The sequence below is a fragment of the Gymnoscopelus braueri genome, assembly GCF_963280865.1.
Source record: "Gymnoscopelus braueri genome assembly, chromosome: 17".
Taxonomy (NCBI): domain Eukaryota; kingdom Metazoa; phylum Chordata; class Actinopteri; order Myctophiformes; family Myctophidae; genus Gymnoscopelus; species Gymnoscopelus braueri.
In genome coordinates, this window is record NC_137617.1 from 36,019,239 (window position 1) to 36,042,328 (window position 23,090).

The 23,090-nt window shown below is 41.6% G+C and overlaps 2 protein-coding genes across 4 annotated transcripts in view; one reads left to right on the forward strand and one right to left on the reverse strand.

The window, feature by feature from the left end:
- Positions 1-1,597: 1,597 nt before the first annotated feature.
- On the reverse strand, positions 1,598-6,616 carry ndr2 (nodal-related 2; the record flags this gene model as incomplete). Its single annotated transcript, XM_080455743.1, has 3 exons — positions 1,598-1,750; positions 2,304-3,118; positions 6,301-6,616. 3 exons carry the CDS (start codon positions 6,614-6,616, stop codon positions 1,598-1,600), a joined length of 1,284 nt encoding a protein of 427 aa, XP_080311869.1.
- A 1,718-nt stretch (positions 6,617-8,334) lies between these two features.
- pald1a (phosphatase domain containing paladin 1a) overlaps positions 8,335-23,090 on the forward strand; it is a 125,255-nt gene continuing 110,499 nt past the window's right edge. The window contains exon 1 of one of the 3 annotated variants that reach the window (XM_080455906.1): positions 8,335-8,469. The gene's annotated coding sequence lies outside the window, so the exon portion shown is untranslated. Of the gene's footprint in view, positions 8,470-18,353; positions 18,748-21,210; positions 21,234-23,090 lie in introns of those variants that run through there. The other 2 variants (XM_080455905.1, XM_080455907.1) reach the window with 2 other exon arrangements.

A 23,090-nucleotide genomic window follows, 5' to 3' on the forward strand; every position in this document is an offset into this window, starting at 1 on the left:
CTTGAGAGATTAGCTTCAGACTGATCGACAGCATCACTCTGATCATGTGACTCTGTGCCCAATTACCACAAACCCTCTAAGCAATGGGCACAGCATTTTTACCGTAACCCTTGTAATATAGATATTTTTAATATATTTATTGTAACTTTTAGTACTAATTATTCATAATGAAATGAATCTTTTTAACCCAGTGTGTGCATGAATTTTACTTCAACAAACCATATTTATAATTATAACTGAAACCACTGTCTCTCCTTCTGGGACAGTTACAAACATGGTCTCCTCACACATTAGAAGGACAATATCAGTCAAAAGAAACAAGGACGGGTGTTTTCAATGAATCTATCATGGTTAAAATGGAGTTTGAAGTTACAATGGGTTTGTATAGGAAGGGGGCGTGTCTGTTAAAATGAATATATCAAATATCTAAATAAATACTGAATCAAGCAACTTAAAAAACTGTCTGGGGTGCCCACAAAAGCCCGAGTAGATGTTAAAATCACCCCAAACATGTTTGAAAGTGAAATATCCCTTTAAACCCTCAACAAATAAGAAACTTGACCTTTGGCTCTGTACTTGGTCAGCTCTTTTTTCCCTCTACACCAAATCTCTTTAGTCTTTGCCGAAAATAGCCGATCTACAAACTCACAACGCCTATCACTCACAAAATTCCTGTTACACAAAGATTTGGAGACCCCCCTGTAGTCACTCTGAGGACCCCTTAGGGGTCACGGACCCCCTGTTGATTGAAGACCCCTACCCTAAAGGGTCCCTGGTGGTCCCCAGACCTCACATGGGAGAACCACTGATATATAAACGGACAATTCAACAACAAAAAAAACTCATACGGTCAAATGTACATAAATATCCACACATTTTATTATTTACAATATAATCAATTTACATTTACACAAGTAGATCTATAATGTACATAGTATACATGAGAAACAGTGCTCATTTAATGAACAACATCACCATTTCATTGTAACCAGTTTACATAAATTAAATGGCTACATTTATTCAAGGCATATAAGGAGTTTAATCACCACAATTAACTGTGACAAATGAACAATATTAAAAGGAGGCTGGCGCTTTTGAGCTTACGTCATAGCAAGTCTAAAATAAGAATATTCTCTGCTACACACCATATAGTTCACATAAGAAATTAAAATCTAATTTCTGTACATACATCCCCTATAATCTTGGACGGTGACAATCCTCAAAGAGCTTATTTTTTTCTGTCTAAGTGTTCCCTTTTCTTTCGGTTGTTCTCTAGTTGCTGACAAAGAATTTACGCTCCATCGTACCGTGCGACGAAATACGAATCAGGATTAATGTCACTGAGCACCAAATTCCAGTCGCTGGTGTCCACTAAAGCGGTGGTTCTCAACCTTTTCAGGCCGCGACCCCCCAAAATAATCATATTTGAACTTGGGACCCCCCCCCCAAATAATCATATTTGAACTGGGGACCCTCCACCAAAAATAATCATATTTGAACTGGGGTTGGACTGGCGTTGCGAGGCGTTGTGAGCCCCTGGGGGTCCCGACCCACAAGTTGAGAACCAATGCACCAGAGAGGTGAGCGTTGCCATCACTCACTGGCAGCCACACTCGTCCACGATCATGTCTTCGTGATGCCGAAGGAGCATCTCCCCGTTCTCATAGTACAGCATGCTTAGGGGGCTCATTTTGGTCGGGGCGCAGCAGGGTGATGAGACTCTGTCCGGGTGGTAGTGTTTCAGCAGACTCTAGAAGAGGAAGAGATCAAATACAGGGGGTTAATTATGTTTGGCAAGATGTAGTAGTTTATCATGTAATATTTCATTAATAAAGATAACGTCATCTCCAAAAGTTACAAAGGTCGTGCCCCAGGGACGCCATAGGGTTCATGTGGTTAAAGTAGCCTATTAGTTAAAGGGATAGTTCACCCCCAAAATGACATTTTTTCTATCAATTAGTCACCCCATGGAGACTTGAATTCATAGATATTTTTTTGTTTTTCTCGTATTCCTAAGCCAATAATTTGATGACCAGCAGCGGTTCCGGTAGGAGACACAAAGAGTCTCCTTTGTGTCTCCTTCCGGAACCGCTGTCTGCCGGTCCACTGGTCATCAAATTATTGGCTTGGAATTCGACAAAAACAAAAAAAATATCCATGAATTCAAGTCTCCATGGGGTGACTAATCGATAGAAAAATAAAAATGTTTAAGATATGATTAACCATTTTTGAGCCCCTTGTGGGGGGAAATTCAGGTGTAAACATTGTGTAAGAGTGTCGTTTTACATTTTGTACGTGCTCACCTGCATATAAGCGTGATTGGTGGGATTCAGGTCCTCTCCGAGAGGACTAGGACACGTCCCCTCACAGCGGTAGGCGTTATATCTTTTAGGGAAGATGATCCACGATCCCCAGCCGATGTGATTAAAGTCTACTTGCAAATCAACTCTGCGGCAGAGAGAGGATTCCTCGTCCCCCCGCTTGGACACCTGCGGCCCTCGAATCGCCGTGTGTTCCTTCTGGCCCCTTTTGCTTCTGTGCCTTTTTGGACGTCTGGCCTTTTTAACCTCAGTGGGGGACAAGAACTTCGACTGTTCCGCCGTGTGTAGGAGGCTCGCCTTGGCCTTCGCGCTCTCGCTCGACCCCGTGTGCGAGAAGACGACCAGCAGAGCCCTCTCGCTCATGCTCGGCGGCTCTCTCGCCGAGCTCTGCGGCAGACGAGCCGACGGATCGGGCAGCGTCAGACCCCTCTTTTTTATCATACCCGTCGTCTTCCTCTTCCTCAGCACCCGCTTGCTGCGGCTCCTTGACGCCCGTTTCCCCTCCATCCAGCTCAGGAGAGGGCCGGTGGTGTTGAACACTCTCCAGTTGTGCGACGAGGTCATCGTGGAGGAGGAGGTGGGGATCAACCCGACCAGTTGGCGCTCCTCTTGGCAGGCCCAGCGCGCGCGGCACGGGCGCTCGTGTTGGTGGTAGATCTCCACGGAGAGGTTGGAAGCGGCGCCGCCCGCCGTTCGCGGAAGCCTGATCCTCAGCTCCGCCGCCTGGATCTGCTCGTCGGCCAGCAACGTGTGCAGGTCGAAGGTCGCGATCCAGCGTCCGTTTCTTCGTGTCAGACCTATGATGGAGATGGAGAGAGATAGAGAGCAAAGTTTGCTTTAGAACAGACTGTCAGTGGTGTAAAGCAGTGGTCCTCAAACTTTTTCATGTCAAGGACCCCCAAAATGATATGTATTTGGCCACGGACCCCAATCTCAAAATATTTGCACAAGTTTTGTATATCTGCTATTTTTGAATAGCCAAACTGTAAAATATGGTTAAAGTGGTTAAAATGATTGTGACGCTATATTAACTCATTTTGCTGAGGACCCCCTGGTACCCCTCCAAGGACCCCTGGCGGTCCCCGGACCCCACTTTGAGAACCAATAGTGTAAAGTAACTAAGTACATGTACTCAAGATTGAAAATATTGTACTTTTACTCCACTACAATTATATGAAAACTTTAGTTAGTAGTTACTTTGTAGGTTTTGATTATTATTTCATAACACACTAACCACACTAGCTGACCTTGTATTGAACTGTACTTTCCTGTGCTTTTTTTTGGCAAACTGCTAATAAAGTATTCAATCAGTCAATCAATAAATCCACCACTGCAGACTTTATCCAGATAGCCACTGTTAAAAGCTAGCCGACACTTTACATATAAGTCTCAAATTAAATCCATTATCAACAGTCTATACATAATATCTATTCATTGGGCGATATAGATGTAGGCTATATTCATATTCACTGGTGATAGCCTACTTATACTGATAGAATAAACATATTTTAACTGCAGTCATACCAAGTGCAAATGTTTAGGGCCAGACTTGATCTCATCTAATCTTATCCTTATCTCTAAACCTTATCTATGGACATCTGAATGTACCCACAGGGATCAATAAGGCATATCTTATCTTATCTAACTTATAACACAACTTGTAGTCTATAAGTTGAATTAGGCTTGAGGTCCCAACATATATGTGCCTTATATAGCCTACATAATGAATTATTCATCAAGAATTGTTAATCATAACTCATCATAATATGGCTATGCTTTATTTATCGAAACTGACGGCCTGATTGAAATTATGGATTCAAATAAAATCCAATCACACTTCACAGCAAGCATATAAATATATATATATAAATAAATAAATATATATATATATATATATATATATATATATATATATATATATATATATATATATATATATATATATATATATATATATATATATTGCAACCGATTTACATAATAACAGCTGGCCAGATGTAAATCAGGGAGCCTAATACTCATTCAAAGAACGGGTGTGGTGGGCTACTTAATTAATCAAAAAAGATTAAAGGATGTTATAAATACGTTTTTCTACGGCATTGTTCGGTGTATATTGGGGGGCTATTCGTTCTCTCTGTTGATCAAAGGTGCAAAAGGATGGCCCATTCACGACAACAGGGTGCGTTGTTCCTGCGAGCCCTCTTGCAAAGTAACTAATCTACTCATGTCAAACACTGTTGAAAACCAATCGTTTAACACGTCCTTGCTGGCTTTTTTTCGGCTTCTGCATATCCTCACTCAAACAAATAGGTAAGAACTCTGACACCTAGAAGTGATGTGAGATTGGATTCAGCCAGGGAGGGCTGCGCCGTGACCCCCCAGCAGTGGTGGAAAAAAACACTCGCATGTTTTACTTAAGTAAAAGTATCAATACTGCAATGTAGAAATAGGCCTACTCTGATTGTTACATGCAAAAGGCCTGTGTTCAAAATGCTACTTGAGTAAACGTGCAAAAGTATTGGCATCAGTACCAAAAGTAAAAGTAGCCTACTAACATTTGAAAACGTTTGAAAATAGCAGATCTACAAGCTCACAATGTGTTGCGATGCAATGCATTGTGAGCTTGTAGATCTGCTATTTTCAAATAGCCTAAGTATAAAATAGGGCTAAAGTGGTTAATGTATGTTTATAATATCATAATTTGTATCTGAAAAGTAACTAGTAGCCGAACTAAAGTTGTCAAATAATTGTAGTGGAGTAAAAGTACAATATTTGCCTTTGAGGTGTAGTGGAGTAGAAGTAAAAAGTACTGAAAAGTGGAAATACTCCAGTAAAGTAAGAATAGGTCGAAGTGTTTACTTAAGTACAGTACTTGAGTAAATGTACTTAGTTACTTTACACCACTGGGTATAGGCTGCAGCGCATCGTGTTAAATCCCCTGGCCGAGGAGGGGTCGAGCTCTCTAATCTAATCAAGGGACGTGTGAAAAGAAGTAAAGGGAAGTTGTTTATTTGAGTTAACAAGAGATTTGTATAGGGGATGTCTGGTCCTAGATATCTAATCAACATCAGCCGTTTAGAGAAGAAGCTGGTTTGCTTTGAGAATTAGAGAATTAGTAAAAACCAGTCTTTTCACACGCTGATCCCCTCCTTCACCCTAAAATGGATGTGGATTGGAGGTCCAGCTGAGGTCGTCTGGACTCACTGGAACGCCGATCTGACAGCACTGACCAGTCTTACAGAAACATCTCACATTTAAGCCTAATTTAAGCCTCGTTTATTATAGCCTACTTCACCGTGCGACGCGTCCCATGTCCCAAAAACAAGAGTAAATAGCCTAAACATGTGCTGTAGACCAGTGGTTCTCAAACTTTTTCATGTCAAGGACCCCCAAAATGATGTTTTTTTTCTTCTTCTCAATACATATTTTTGTGCCAGGATTTTTCAAAAATAGCAGATCTACAAGCTCATAGCACCAGCACTCGGTTGCCGCGCTATGAGCTTGTATATCTGCTATTTTTGAACGGCCAAAGTAGGCATATAAAATATGGTTAAAGTGGTTAAAATGATTGTGACGCTATATTAACATTTTTTTTGCTGGGGACCCCCTGGTACCCCCTCAAGGACCCCACTTTGAGAACCATGCTATAGTGGCTATATCGTATTGATACATGTTAAACTATATTATAATATGCTACACGTATATAGATCTACAATCCAGGACCATGCAATTCAACTTGAAAGAAATAATCAGATAATTAAACCAAGCATTAAAGGGATAGTTCACCCCCAAAATGACATTTTTTCCTATCATTATAGTCACCCCATGGAGACTTGAAATCATGGATTTTTTTTAGTTTTTGTCGCATTCCATTAATGTGATGACAAAAACAAAAAAAATATCCTTGAATTCAAGTCTCCATGGGGTGACTAATCACTAATTGGGTGAACTATCCCTTTAAGACTATTAGCCTACTTACTTTTGGCCATTACACTTTTGACAGTGTCCGCTTGCTTCGTGGCGGTTTGCTCCAAATAATCCACATCACTAGTAGGTCGAGATAAATTGGACCTGAAGTTCCTGTAGAGGTCCATCATGTAGGAGGGCAGGTGGTACCCGGTCGAACGGTGGTCCATCATCACAGCAGCGAAGGGTCGCAACATCGACCTCCTGGCATCCTCATCCCTATAAACTCCATCCCGTGACGGGATCCTGTGGATCCCTTCTTGAGCCATGAGCAGGATGAGCAGAGATGATGCGTGCAGCACCAGACCCAGGACTCCGAATGAACGCATGTTTCTATGAGCCACGTTTAATGACAAATTCCCAGTCGGAGAGAGATTAGGTGGTCTTATATATAACCCCCCCCCTCCCCCCCAGTCCACCACCCCTTGCATATTAACAAGTAGCTGAGAACATTAAAGGGAAATTGACGTGAGTCCTTCAAGACTTGTGACATGACAGCTCATCATCCATTCAATTGCTAATGAGATGCTCCCGCATGGCCAATGCATGAGCACCAACTTTTCTTTATAGCTTTTCTACACGCTGGCTGACGATTTCTCCATCTCTCCCTAATTCGGCCTCAATTATGTTAGCCTTTCCGAAAGAAAGAGCAGTGGTGTAAAGTAACTAAGTACATTTACTCAAGTACTGTACTTAAGTACAATATTGAGGTATTTCCAATTTCCATACTTTTACTTGTTCTACTCCACTACATCTCCACTACAAGCCCAATTACATTTGACACATATTGATACATATTCTCTGATGGGGGTTTCTGACACGAAATATTTTCAAATAGGTGTCTGCAGTCAAGCAAATATTGACAGAGGGGGCCCTTGACATGAAAATGTTTGAGAACCACTGTAATAGATTACCAGAGGTGTAAAGTAACTAAGTACATTTACTCAAGTAGCCTACTGAACTTAAGTACAAATCTTGAGGTATTTTTTTTTTATTTACTGGAGTATTTCCAAATTTCTGTACTTTTACTTCTACTCCACTATAGGATCTCAGAGGCAAATATTACACTTTTTACTCCACTAGTTATTTGAAAACTTTAGTTATAGTTACTTTGCTGATTTAGATTATTGTTACAAAACATACATTAACCACTTCAGCCCTATATACATTTTGACCATTTGAAAATAGCCGATCTACAAGCTCAATAGAGCTATTTTTTTCTATACATTTTATAAATTTGAAAACTTGTGAAATGGGACTTTCTGCTCAATGAGTGCTTTGCTTTCTACTTTTGGTACTTTTGGTATTTTTTACATTGCAGTATTGCTACTTTTACTTAAGTAAAAAATGTGAGTAGGCTACTTTTTCCACCACTGAGAAAGAGCCACGCATAATGTAAAATATTATGTCAGCCAACATTTTCATGTCAAGGACATATAGGCCCATTTGAACGCAGACCCCCACCTGACAAGAGATTGTGCCATATATGCGCGACCCCTAAGAGAGAAGATTTCTGTAGCCTAAAATATTTCAAAATTATTCCAAATCTTTCATTTTTTCCCCAGAAATATAGGGACACATGGGTTTCACGTGGTTATGGGTGAAATGGTTCTCAAAGTGGGGTCCGGGGACCCCAGGGGTCCTTGGGGAGGTTCCAGGGGGTCCCCAGCAAATTGTGTTAATACAGCATCACAATCATTTTAACCACTTTAACCATAGTTTGGCTATTTTTGAACAATCTTGAAAATGTGTGCAAACAAATCTTATATATGTATATATTTTTTAACTCAAATATTTTCTTCTGAAGGTACCTGGCACGAAATATTTTTGAGATGGGGGTCCGCGGCCAGATACCAATATCAATTTGGGGGTCCTTGGCATGAAAAAGTATAGGAACCCCTGATTTAAGGGGGATGTGAGAAACAAGCAGGGCTTCTTCTACTCTGCGGAGCCACAGTGCGCATGCTCCGCCCGTTCTCTTTCTACAGATAGTGGAAATCCGTTCCTTGTGTATTTGTGGAGAAAAAGCAGATACAAAGTAACCAGCGGTTAATGGAGGGAATGAGCAGGCAGTGCATCTAAAAAACACCTCTTCTACTGTACACCCAGGACAAACAGTGACAAATACTCGTGTTTTTCCCCGTTAGAACAAGCCACGTTTCTACGCCCGAGTGCTGAAATGGTGAGTATAATAATAGTGAAGTTGTTTCCCCCGTTGTGTGTGTGTATGTGTGTGTGTGTGTATGTGTATGTGTGTTGCATTCGCACACGTATCGATGCTCGGTGGTGGGAAAAAAATACAAAGTTGACACATTTTTGAGCGATTTGTTGTGACAATGTTTCGGTGACACGAGTGCCTTTGGTGCGTCGTGTGTGCAGAGCGCTTTGTGCGAGGCTTTAAACAGCGAAAATGGTTGTTTTCATGATGTGTGTGTGTGTGTGCGCGTGTGTGTGTGTGCGCGTGTGCTTGGCAGTGGCACCCCCATCATTGCCTCCTTGAGGTTTTACTGAGGAAACTGCATGTTCAAAGATGTCACTGTTGTTGTTCTGGTCTGTGATTTCCTTGTGGGTCTTTGTCGTGGTGGACCCTCTGTGTCTGTCCCTCACATGGCATGAGGACCCCCTGTCTGTCCCTCACATGGTATGAGGACCCCCTCTCTGTCCCTCACGTGACATGGCATGATGAGGACCCCCTCTCTGTCCCTCACATGGCATGAGGACCCCCTGTCTGTCCCTCACATGGCACGAGGACCCCCTCTCTGTCCCTCACATGGCATGAGGACCCCCTGTCTGTCCCTCACATGACACGAGATGGAAATGAAGATGTCGCTTTATATAATTTCCTATTTTCCTCATAATAACCTATGGCACACATGAAGAAGACACCTGTGTTGTCAAAACACACTTTTTATTTTACCTGCAGCACTGGTTTGATTGATTGAATAGTTTATTAACAGTTTGCACATAGTACAGTGGTATGATTATACAATGGTGCTTTGAAGATAGCACAAAAGCCCTATAATGTTTGTATGGAGAATATAGGTTGTTGCTGCCTTCAGGAAGGAGATACCGTGTTCAAACACAATAAGGTCAGACTGAAGAGGTCCTTTGTCCATCAGACGACATTGAGGCCTAAATCAGGGGTTTAGGCCAGGGGTCGGCTGAGTGGTGAACATTGCTCTTGTCTTTATGTTTATATGTATGTAATTTAGTTTTTGTTTTTTGTGTCATGTCAAATGTGTGTACTGTGTATGTGTTGCATACATGGCTGCTGGGTCGCAAGACAAATTTCAGTGTGAGCTGACAATAAAGTATTATCGTATCGTATTGTATAAGGGCTTGTTTCCATTGTGGTCTTGTAAACAAAATAACACAACATGGTTCTCAACATCGCGTCTGGGGACCACCAGCGGGTCCAAATGGACGCTTATGGGTCTGTAATTCTCAGGGTGCACAAAATGGACAAATTGACCCATTTTGCACACTCTCTGAGTTAAATGAACACAGTGCAGAGTGCAGACTGGGGTCACACAAAAAGAGATAAAAATGGGTTATCAAACGGGGGTCTGTGTGGATCATGCATTATCAAAGTGTAGGGTAATTTAAATAAAATGTAGAAAAGGGTTGTGAATCACCAGCCTACAGCATCACAAGACCAGGGTAGTAACCACAAACACAGCATTCCCTTTGATGTTGTCTCTTTTGTGAGGGTTTAGCCTGTTCTGTTTTTAAGTTCCTTTTTTGTTCACATGACTTTTCTTCACATCTTTAACCCATTAAGACCATGAACGCATCTGTGTAACCACTTGAACCATTATCTTATACCTTGGCTTTTCAAAAATAGCAGATACACAAGCTTGTAGATCTGCTATTTTTGAAAAACTGTGAAAATCTTTAAAAAAAAAAAATATATATATATATATATATATATATATATATATATATATATATATATATATATATATATATATATATAAAGCGAACATTTTTAACTTGAATCTTTGCTTCTGGGGGTCCCTGGAATAACATATTTTGAGGTGGTGGTCCGCGGCCAAATACATATCGTCTTGGGGGCCCTGGACATGAAAAAGTTTGAGAACCACTGATATTATAGCAACTAACTGTTCGGAAGACATTTGTAGAATCCCCTCAAGCAAAGATTTGAGTTAAAAAAAATCGCTTTAAAAATAATATATATTCAAAGATTTTCACATTTTCATGATTTTTCAAAAAAATAGCAGATCTACAAACTCATATATGAGCTTGTAGATCTGCTATTTTTGAATACCCCAACGTATAAGATATTGCTTAAAGTGGTCAATATCTAAATGACAGATGCTTACCCGGTCTTAATGGGTGAAAGATAGATACTGAGGCTTATCAACACATTAAAGAGAGATCAATCATTTGGACATCACTATTAATCAAGCCTGATCCCTGATAGCCTACTGATCTCTGATTGCAGCCCACTTTACCCTAACAGCTCTTTAGTCCAACCTACTTATCCTCCATCTATATTGATAATGCTATCTACAACAGGGTGATTTGTTCATGATGAATCCATTATAGCAGTGTTTCTCCAACATTTCATGTCGAGGACCCCCGAATTAAGAATTATTAGGCTATTATTACTTTTGTCCGATCTGTATGGTTGAGTATGTTAATACAATATAACTTATACAATTGGGGTGGTTGTATTTTGTCTCCCTGCTCTTCTATTGAGACATTTAGATCGTGTCAAAGGTCATGTCTCACCAAGACACAGGATCTGACTCAAATTTTGACCTGATGGTCAAGATTACATTTATCCCCTGAGCAAGCAGGCAGGCTCTATTAGCTCAATGGTAAAAAATGACAGCACAAGTTTGCGCTGGAAACCGGGTTCAAAGCCGGTGTAGAGGAAGAGGAAAGTTACATATAGTGCAGCTTTAAACTGTTCCTAATTTTGCTGGGGACCTCCTGGGTCCCCCTCAGGGACCGCTGTGGGTCCCCAGACCCCACTTTGAGAACCACACAGTTCTTGAGATCCTTAACCTTGCTCCTCCCAGGTTTAAAAGATGGCGAATGTCTTGCAGTATTGTTGAAGGTTTTGACGTATCATTCAGTAGTATTGATAGGAAAGTGTAAACTTTGAATGGACAACTCACGTTGAGCCGTAGGGCAGTGGCTCTCAGACTTTTCTCAAGTCAAGGACCCCCAAATTGACATTTATTACTTAGCCCGTGGACCCCCATTTGAAAAGATATACCAGGGACCCCCATAAGAGAAGAGTTTTACGGCTGTAGCAGTGATTTTCAAGCATTTTAATTTCAGGGACCCCCAGTTTGACATGCATTTGGCTATGGACCCCCATTTAATGGCATTTCTATCTCTGGGACTCCAATTTATATTGTAAAATCAATGTTAATTTAACTCTGAGAGTGTACAAATGGAACTAAATGGACCAGGGTCCATTTGGTTCCATTTGTACACTGTCAGAGTTACAGACCCATAAGGGTCCATTTGGTTCCTAAGTATCTGTGATTTAGCTGGGGACCCCCTGGAACTCCCTCAAGGACCTCTGTGGGTCCCCGAACCCCACTTTGAGAACCACTGCTGTAGGGGAAACCGCTGTATAGCCTCTTTATGGGCTGCAATGGGCCATTTATACCACAAGGTGTCACGTTCTTCTTCCTTACACTTGTTATCACTTTAGAACTGGATTGAATTATAATCAGATTGTTGTTGTGACCCAAAGTATGTCAATGCTTCAATCTGCTGTTTCTCAATGTTGGGTCCGGGGGCCACCACGGGTCCACAATAAATTGAGAAGGGTCCAAATGGACCCTCGTGGGTCCATTTGGTGTCAATTTTAATTTAACTCTCAGAGTTAAGTAAAAAATGGAGGATTTGCCAGTGTAAATTGGGGGGTCTGAGAGATGAAAAACAACAGCAGCATGGCATCAAATGGAAGCCCTATTACTGCATATCAAACGGATCCTTGAAATGAAAAAAAAAAAGCTTGAGAATCACTGCTTATAATCCCACGTTTTTACTGATGAATGCGGTTCATTCATTCTTATCCGAGAGCCTTGAGATATCTGGCTTTAGAGAGAAAATATCCTTTCTACCTCCGTCACTGATCCTGCAGCTGTGAACCCTCCCCCCACACACACACACACACACAAACACACTTTTATACAGTTGTGACACATTGTTTACTCTCAGAGTTACAGACCTGGCTGTAAGGGTCCATTTGGACACCCGGTGGTGGTCCACGAAACCAGTTGACAGACCCCTAGGTAGGGGACCCCTAGTCAATGAAGTATATAGGGTTTAAGTGGTTAGTGGTTTAAGTGGTCTAGCCTAAAAGGATAACATTAAAAAAAGTCCTGGGGACTTGTTTCCTTTGTGGTGCTATGTATTCAATTCATCAACATAGCACAAAAATAACACATACATATCGTCAACCAATATAAAACGGTATGTACAAAGGAGAAAAGGGAGGGGGGGGGTGTCAGCAGTGATTGTGAATATGGGAAAAACTAGTTAACCTCCTCTTGGGCTCTCCTTATAGCTGGATTTTCAGGCCTGTTTTGAAAGAAGCCAGTGACTTGAGGCTAACACTCAGGATTTTGTTGTGTATATTCAATTTCAAATTTACAAATAAAAATGTACGTTTGTTAGTGGTACCACTAGTAAACGTACATTTGGGAGCAGCAATTGGTGTGCGGACTGTTTTTATTCTTATCTATCGTCACTGTTTTTGTTCCAGCACCCAACCTAGTAGGTTTGGGATGTGCGTGTCCTTTGGCGGTTTTTCAGCTTCTCTTTCAACTGTATATTCAATTTCATACAAACCTTTTCCAGTTAGTAGACAAGACTTTTTCTTTTAGGTAGTGAGACAGCAGCCAGGCATAGGACAGGATTATTAAACGAGACCCAGGTGAGGTGACATTACTCTTATACTCTGTCATTGTTTGAGCATTGGACGAGACAGCAGAGAGAGGATGTTATTTCCAATCTGTCACAGAGAACACATCTCCTTCATCCTCGTCACCACTGTACTTCCACTTTATGCTCTGCTCATGCACTCCTTTGTGGGTATTCTGGTCACTGTATTTGCATTTACCCATCCTAAAGTTTAGGAGCAAGTGACAGCTATTAGTGCGGCACTCTGGGAGCAGTTAGGGATGTGTGTGTGTGTGTGTTGCTGTGTGTGTATGTTGCTATATTCCCTGTGGTGCTGCCTGAAATGCGTGCGTTTGGCTTCTTTTTTTATAAGCGGCCGTGATGAACACATATTTAATTGAAATGCGCTTTGATTAAATACAAAAATTACAAAATTAAAATGATCACAACATTCTGTTGCTCTATTGTAGTTTGGCAGTAATGTTCCCTAGAAATAGTCTGTCAATAGATTGATGGCCTGTATGACACCACGTGTCATTTGTTTACATATTTGGTTCGCTCAACAAAGTCCTGTGTGAACGCTAACCAGACCAAATGCAACAATCTAAACATTTGGTCCCTGATCCGGACCTTTTAAGTGAACTTTGGGTGTGAATGGGGCCTAAAGTGTCTTGCTCAGGGACACTTGGGACACATAGACCGGGGCCGAAGCTCGAACCGGGGACCTCCTGTTTCCCCAGACGGCCTCTCTTGTACCCACTCAGCTATATTGAACATCTGCCACTTGAACCCTAGTGTCGCTATCTTGGGGGGAACATAGCAAAAACAGCAGATCACCATCAACGTGTTGACATGTGAGGTTGTTGTTGTTGTAGATGGTCTATTTTCGACGAAGAGATTTGGTGTAGAGGGAAATACTAGTGGACCTAGTGTAGAGCCCTGTGGGACCCCGGTCAAGTGGCTAAAGAAATGGGACAGCAACCAAGAAGGTGACCTTGCAGCCTTTCTAATGGTACTTTAATGGGAAATAACATAAATTCCCATTTGAGATTCACGTTGTAGTTGGCATATTAGGTATGGTTATGGTTAGGTTTAATTTCTGGCCAGTTTAACTGGAGCACTGGTCCTTGAGGGAGTTCCAGGGGGTCCCCAGCAAAGCCAGGAATTGTTTAAACACTTAAGCCTATTACATTTGACAAAAGAATCTTGTCTTATGGGGGTTTCTGGCACAAAATATTTTCAAATAGGGGTCTGCAATCAAGTGAATATCGATATGGGGGGCTCTTGATGTGAAAATGTTTGAGAACCACTGGAATATTTCACAGAGTATTTCTACATTGCAGTATTGATACTTATAGTCCATGAGCCAGAGCCCCAAAATTGAGCAATTATTATCGAAAGAGTGGGCAAAACCAAACCTATATTAAATTGTTCAGAGGGTCAATACGAGTAAATAAATGTATGATAACCTCACCACAGGAGCAGCTTTTTCATGGTTATCACACATTTTGTAATTTTCCCCATACGTACATGACAGGTCAAAAAATGACAACATTTTAAAAAGAGTTATCATAATGAAACTGCCTGAGTTGATTACTTACATGAAGACGATGATTTATCGTATTACAAGTTTTCTGAAATTGTATATTTAAATATGCAAATTAGGCATAGGAAAATATGCCCAAATTTGCATAACTTTCCAGAATCAACATTGGACAAAGCCAGAGTCAACATACTTATTTCATTTTGTTAAGATGTTGGATTCAAAGGTTTTTAACGAGGGAATATTCAATATCTGCTCAATTTTGGGGCTCTGGCTCATGGACTAAATGCCTAATTTGCATATTTAAATATACAATTTCAGAAAACTTGTAATACGATAAATCATTGTCTTCATGTAAGTAATCAACTCAGGAAGTTTCATTATGATAACTCTTTTTAAAATTGTCATTTTTTGACCTGTCATGTACGTATGGGGAAAATTACAAAATGTGTGATAACCATGAAAAAGCTGCTCCTGTGGTGAGGTTATCATACATTTATTTACTCGTATTGACCCTCTGAACAATTTAATATAGGTTTGGTTTTGCCCACTCTTTCGATGATAATTGCTCAATTTTGGGGCTCTGGCTCATGGACTATTATACTTAAGTAAAAAAATTGAGTACTTTTTTCCACCACTGGAGAAAACCTCCCCCCAGTCATGAATGTTGGTTCATGTGATTTAGCTTCATTCGTGTTCATGTTTCACATTCACGGTGTTGCATGAAGAACTTCTTCATCAAAGTCTTGGTCTTGGTCATGCTGTTTGCATGAAGGAAGGAAGGAACAGGTGTGGCTGATGTAGATTTTATGTTCATATCAGTGCAAACTGCCAGCACTTCAGCAAAGCAACTTTATGTGGGAGAATATCTCCTGACAGATTGTTGAATAAACATTATTACGTTTTCATTTTGAACAGAGTAAAAGATATTCCCCTTACAAGTCAGCCATTTATCTATGCCATGATGAGCCTGTGGGACAGTTTATTTCTCCTCATTTTGCTGGATATTGTTGATTGACAGAATGTGGCATATGAAGTGACATTCATGATCTAATTATTAATTAAAGGCCGTGTAAGTGATATTTTTTGGTTAGTTAACTTTTTTTGTTTTGTTAAAAAGTTAAAGTAGTAGTTCACCGTAAAATGACTTATTTTGTATCAATTGCACACCCCATGAAGCATTGAATTCATGGAGAGTTTTTTCGTTTTTGTCGCATTCCTAAGCCAATAATTTGATGACCGGCGGAGTCTCATTGGAGACTTTTTGAGTCTCCTACCGGATACATTCGAATCTTTCCGCCGGTCATCATATTATTGGCTTAGGAATGCGACAAAAGCAAAAAATCTCTCCACTCCAAACTCTTTACACATTTTGACATTCACAATGAGCACTTTTACTTTTGGAACTTTAAGTATATTTTGATACCAATACTTTTGTACTTTTACTCAGTACATTTTGATTGCGGGCGAGACTTCTACTTGTAACAGAGTATATCTACATTGCAGTATTGATACTTTTACTTAAGCACAAATTTTTTTTTCCACCTCTGCTCTAGTACTATACAAGTCAAAACAGGATCTGTTAGCTTAAGATCAGGCACTGTGAACTGCAGAGAGAGAGGTGGAGCAGTCAGACCTACTAGCTTAAGTCTGAAGTTATTTGCCCAGCTGTAAGTCTTATTTGTCCTCCAACATGGCATGTGTCGACGGCTAATGAATGAAGTAATTAGGACATCACAGTGAATTAGGCTTTTACGCAATGTCACCTGCATGCTGCTGCTGCCTTGAAGCTGATTGTCTTGTTTGATTGTCTCCTCAAGTGCTCTGATATTGTTTAGATCATTGGTGCTCAAAGTGGGGTCCGGGACGGACCCCCAGGGGTCCTTGGAGGGGTACCAGGGGCTCCCCAGCAAAATGTGTTAATATAGCATTACAATAATTTTAACTTTTTATACTTTGGCTATTCAAAAATAGAAAATCTTGAAAATTTGTGAAAACCTTTGAATATATATATATATATATATATATATTTTTAAAGCCAACATTTGTAACTCAAATCTTTCCTTCTGGGGGTCCCTGGAACAAAATATTTGAGATGGGGGTCCGTGGCCAAATACATATCATTTTGGGGGTCCTTACCGTGACATGAAAAAGTTTGAGAACTACTGGTTTAGATCAGCGGTCCCCTCAGGGACCTCCAGGGGTCCCTGAGGGGATTCCAGGGCGTCCCCAGCTAAATTAGTTAATATATTATCAAAATCAGTTTGTACCACTTTAACCCTTTGTGATACTTTGTCATTTAGTTTCACTCCATTATTCAGTCTGAAAGCCCTCTCAGTGCAGCCGTTTTCTGAGGTGGGGGGCGTGGCCAAATTTGGACTCTTTGGCGATTGGTTCATACTGGATTATCCCGATCCCGATTCGTCGTACAGATTTTCAACCGAGAAAAACCCGCCTTCGACAGGCGTCACCAGACCCTGAATGCGAGGCTAGCGATTCAGGGGGTGGAGCCCGGCTAGGTCCACACCCAAATAAATAACAATTAGGGGGTCCTTGGCATGAAAATGTTTGAGAACCAGCACTGGTTTAGCTCTGCGTGTTATTGCATCAGTGTGGGCTATAGTTGCTTTGGCTCGTTCCAATAAGCTTGAATTAGCCTGTGTTTTGAAACGGTTGGCACTTGGCAGGCCGTGGTATTTATAATGTTTTTTGGCCATGTGTGGGAGGCATTGTGTCGCAGGGGGGCCTCTGATAGTGAGAGGGAACTGGTTGATGAGTAAGCCTCACCAGGTCCGCCTCCACATCCTCTTTCACACACACACACACACACACACACACACACACACACACACACACACACACACACACACACACACACGGTTACACACACACACACACACACACACACATACCCACCACCGCACCCACACACCACCTCATTCATCATACATGTGTGTACAAAAACTCACCTTGACGGGGACATTGACACACACACACACACACACACACACACACACACACACACACACACACACACACACACACACACACGGTTACACACACACACACACACACACACACATACCCACCACCGCACCCACACACCACCTCATTCATCATACATGTGTGTACAAAAACTCACCTTGACGGGGACATTGACACACACACACACACACACACACACACACACACACACACACACACACACACACACACACACACACACACACACACACACACACACACACACACACACACACACACACACACACACACACATTCATTTTGCACTTCTATACTTGTGAGGGCATCCACATTTTTAGGAGGGCTATTTTATGAATGCCATTTTTACAATTCTTTGCCATTTTTAAACCTAAGCCTAAAATTGTGTGACACTGGCATGAAACTAAGTATAAATCAGACATAACTTAAACCCCAAAGGACATTTGGCCCACACAAGTATAATAATAACACACACACACACACACACACACACACACACACACACACACACACACACACACACACACACACACACACGTGCGCGCGCTTGGTGCATGCGGAGAGCACGCCGTCTCCGATCTGTGCCTGATTTTTAAAGTGGAGCTCTGCTTCCCTCCTCACCCTCTCTCTCTCTCTCTCTCTCTCTGTCTCTGTCTCTCTGTCTCCCCCGCTGTGTTTCACTGCCAGCCTGCGTGCCGTGCTGTCCTCCTCGCTGAAGGGCACTTTCATTGAGTCATTCCACGCTTTATAAGGACGCGTTAATGATGCGAGACCGCTAGCCTGCCGTAGCAGAGACGCCGGGCGAGAACAGACAGACTGACAGACAGACAGATTAGGGAGAAGCTGGAAGGATGTCTGACTAAAGACTGCTGCTTTGGAGAGCTGCCGTGCTCTGAATCTTTTTTTTTTCAACCCACCATATTTTCTTTCTGTTTTTTTTTCTTTGTGTGTGTGTGTGTGTGTGTGTTCATCAGAGACTGGAGGAGCACTTCTTGGATGGTGTGCAGAACAGCTGAGAGTCAGGTACTGTCGCAGCGAATGCGTTTTTTATTTTTAAACTGTACTTTAGGATTTTGGGCACTTTGCTGCTGCTTAACATGCAATCTGTATCCCTGTTGAAGGATACTGAGCACATGTTATTCATCTTGTTATTTTACAAGCACCAGCACCTATCAAGATGAGCAGGAAGATGCCTGTGATGCTATCATAAGCCGGAACGTAAACATTGCGCTATTAGGTTAGACCGCAAAATATATTCCAACCACAGCATCTGTTTTTATTGTGAAATACAGCAGCAGCTTATTCCAAAGTAGAGGCATTTCAGTGTTAAACCACATGGATTGGACGTGTTCTAGTGGATGGGTCTGAGACTTGACTCTGAGCTCCGTAGCTAAATAGTTTACATTTATAACATGGCCTCTTGGCATTCCTGCCCTTTGTAACTGGGCGTAGTGCCCATGGAGACATAATTCAAGTAGTAAATACACAACTCCAAATGGGAGAGTTATGGTTATGTTTTTGCTTTACACATGTTGATGTGCCATGTCACTCTGCGATAACGAATGACAAGCTTAAGTAAAATACTATGGAAATCAATTGTAGCTCAAGGGTGCAACAGTTAAACTGAACTAATCAATGTAATTGATTGTAAGAAAAATAAATAATCAATCGTTTTTTACCGTAATCAAAATAATCGATTTTGAAAAAACATTAATCGACAGAGTAATCAATAGAATAGTCGCTAAGAAAATAATTGATAGTTGCAGTCCTGACCTCGACCCGTGACTTGGTTGAATCAAAGCTGCAGTATGACATGTTAGAGTGCTGTCAGATTGTCTCATGGCACTGACAGCATGCTGCGGTCAGACACTGGTCTGGAGAAAAATGAAAGCCACATTACTTCAGCCTTGAAATCATAGGGGATTAAATTGCCATCTTGAAATGAAATAAATTACAGGCACGGTGTTAAAAATAGATTTGCCGTCTCCTTTTTAGCAGCCCTGATGTCGAGCCTTTCACGGAGGAAAGGAATGCTACTGGTTTAACTGTTGTTCAGATACAGCGGTTCTCAAAAGTGGGGTCCGGGGACCCCAGCAAAACAAGTTGATACTGTATAGCATCAAAATCAGTTTAACCACTTTAACCCTGTACTACTACTGCAGTAGTTCTCAAACTGTTTTTGTGTCAAGGACCCCCAAATTGATGTATATTTGGCGGCGGACCCCCATCTGAACATGTTTTGTGCCATGGATTGGACCCCCAGATTGTGTTAATATTTTTTTTTATTTTATCAAAACTTTTGAGATTTTTTCCAAATTTGTTCAAAATGGCATCTGCTATTTTTAAATAGCCACGGTAACACATTTTGCTGGGGACCCCCTGTAACCCCTCCAAGGACCCGTGGGGGGTCCCCCGACCCCACTTTGAGAACTACTGCTGTACCGTACGCATTGGCTATTTTCCAAATAGCCGCTCTACAAGCTCACAACCTGTCGCGCTGTGAAGTGTTGTGAGCTTGTAGGTCGGGTATTTTCCAATCTATTCTTTCACATTTCAAAAGGAAAACTTTTCAATTGGTTGTAAAAACGTGTCTTTGAGTACTTTGAACTTTTGAGTACGAGGAGATTGAGGTTCATTACTCTCCATCTGTCGTCTCTGGATAAACAGCTATTTGTGGCAGTGTGATAGTGTCTTCATTGAAGGGGGGGCTTGTGGATGTTTTCTTTTGGAAAAGCTCCAAAACGCACATCAAAAACTTAAAGCCGACACAATTGCACAATGCGGCCTGCTATGCAGCAGCAGCTCCAACAAAACAAAGATTTCTTTGGAGGAAGTACTGAGCTCATTTCCATGTGATCAACACTGTGATATTCAGTTCAGGAACTGGCAGTGTGTCCTGTGGGGTTACGGAACGTCTCTTTAACCCTTTAAGACCGGGGGACGCATCTGTGTCATTTTTAGATTTCTTTGGCTATTCAAAAACAGCAGATATACAAGCTCGTAGCGCGGCAAGCTCGTAGATCTGCTATTTTTGAAAAATCTTGAAAATTTGTGCAAATCTTGGAATATATATATATTTGTAACTCAAATCTTTGCTTCTGGGGGATTCTATAATTGTCTTCTAAATCCTACAGTTTTTTGAAAAACTTGTTTCTATATCAGTGGTTCTCAAACCTTTTCATGTCAAGGACCCCCATAATTATATGTATTTGGCCACGGACCCCCATCTAAAAAAAAAATGTTCCAGGGACCCCCAGAAGCAAAGATTTGAGTCAAAAAAATGTCCCTTAAAAAAATATACACTCAAAGATTTGCACAACTTTTCACGATTTTTCAAAAAATTGCAGATCTACAAGCTAAATTTTTTAATAGCCAAATAAATCTTAAAATGACAAGAGATGCGTTCCCGTATTGAATGGGTTAACCCTGTGTCCCCTTCGCTGACAGACGCGTACAGCTGCAGAGAGGAGGAAGTTTCAAACGCTCACAACTAAGCGTTTCCTGTCAAGGTGTGCTTATCCTTCCTTTGCCCTGAAGTTAGATGTGTGTGTGCGTGTGTGTGCGCGTGTGTGTGTGTGTGTGTGTGTGTGTGTGTGTGTGTGTGCGCGTGTTTCCATTCAACGGCTCTGGGCAGCACACAGAGTATCCTGTGATGATGAATGTGATCTGACTTGACTTGGCCTTTTTGGTGTAATCCTCACCATTCTAAACCCATCACATACCACATCATAAGTCAAACGCACTTTCTTTGAGCAGCGCCAGAGAATCTGTGAGATGTCTCCCCTAAAAAAACACTGTGTGTTTGATGCAGTGCTTTATTTGCACTCTTTGCCATCTTGTTGGCATGCAAAACCAGCTTTTGTGAGCGCCCCGCACCACTGACGCGTCAAGGCCCATTTGCTTTTTCATGTCAATTTGACCACTTTCAACCTGGTGTCGTGAGACTTTAGGCATGTCCTTATTGTAAAACAAATCTAAAATGTTCGAAATAAGCAATTTTTTTCTGGGAACCACTCCCTTTAACCCTTGTTAAAAAGGGTCTTTAAACGCTCAGCGATGGCCTAACTCAAAGCAACGGCATTGAAACAAATTAAACCGATGTTAATTTTTTACTGTTGATCCGGGACAGAGTGTAGCCTTACTTGACATGAATGTGAGAGCACCAGATTATTAGTATCTCCCTACTTGAGTCTGCTCTGTTCCCTTGGAGAAGCATTGGCATGACCATGAAGCAAGACAGGCTGGCATTATCAGACTGAATGATAGGCCTCCATGGAAACATGCCATGCCCCCAGGGTCTGTGGATAAAGGCACGTTACGGATAGAGCCTGACCCATATAGTGGCTTTTGGCCGATATGTCGGCCATTATTGTGCCTTTCTTTTATTTATGCAGTCTTGATAAAAAAAAAATAAATGCGGGCATGTTGTTATAGACATAGGGTTTTTCGAAAGTTTTCAACATATCAGATCTACGAGCTCCCAACGCGCCCGCGATGCGACAGTGCGACACGTCGTGAGCTTGTAGATCAGCTATGTGGCGGTTAATCAGTCTGATTAAACCACGTAACTCTGTATTCTAGTTTGTTGTACAATAGTGGTGTGCAAAAATAGTGAAAATAGTAGATCTACCAGCTCACAACGCGTCGCATAGCGACGCGTTGTGAGCTTGTAGATCTGCTATTTTCACTATTTACAAAAAAGAACACGTGTCGTTCATTAATCCTAATCAAGGCAAAAGTTTGAAACAACCGCAATATTATTATAATTTTGTCTTTTTACTCTAATATTTATCCCACAATCTTTTAACCCATTTTTTCACCCAGTGCCAATTACCTATGTAATCCTGGGCGCTACTCTCCCTCTGCCAGCCTAGGGAGAGCCCAGAACTCCCGCGATTATTGATTTGAAGCCATAATCGCCCAGCCAGCCCTATATGAACCCCATATCTGAGCCTCCCGCCCGCTGCATCTCTCTCTGGTTGCGTTGAGGAGCATATATCGGCATCCTTCCTCTTGTTTCGAAGCGGGCCACCAACAGATGCATCCTGCAGCTGCGCACGCCTTCCTGTCTGCATTTAGAGCCTTTTGTCTGCTACAAGTTGCTACAGCAAAGTTGGGACGCCGACTGAATTTAAATAAGGGGGGGGCGACCCTGAATGGAAGAGCAGAGTGCTGGGCGAAATGAACGGGTGTGTGCGGGTGGGGGGGGGGATCCATTCCATCCACACAGGAAAATCTTCAGTGTTTTAGTTTGTAAAAAGAAAAATGAGGAACCCAAATAAATCCCTAAGGGGTCTTTTTTTTTTACACTCCCAGAGTTCAATTAGTGCTGAGGATTTTCCTGTGCTGTTTCCCCCCTCGGTTTT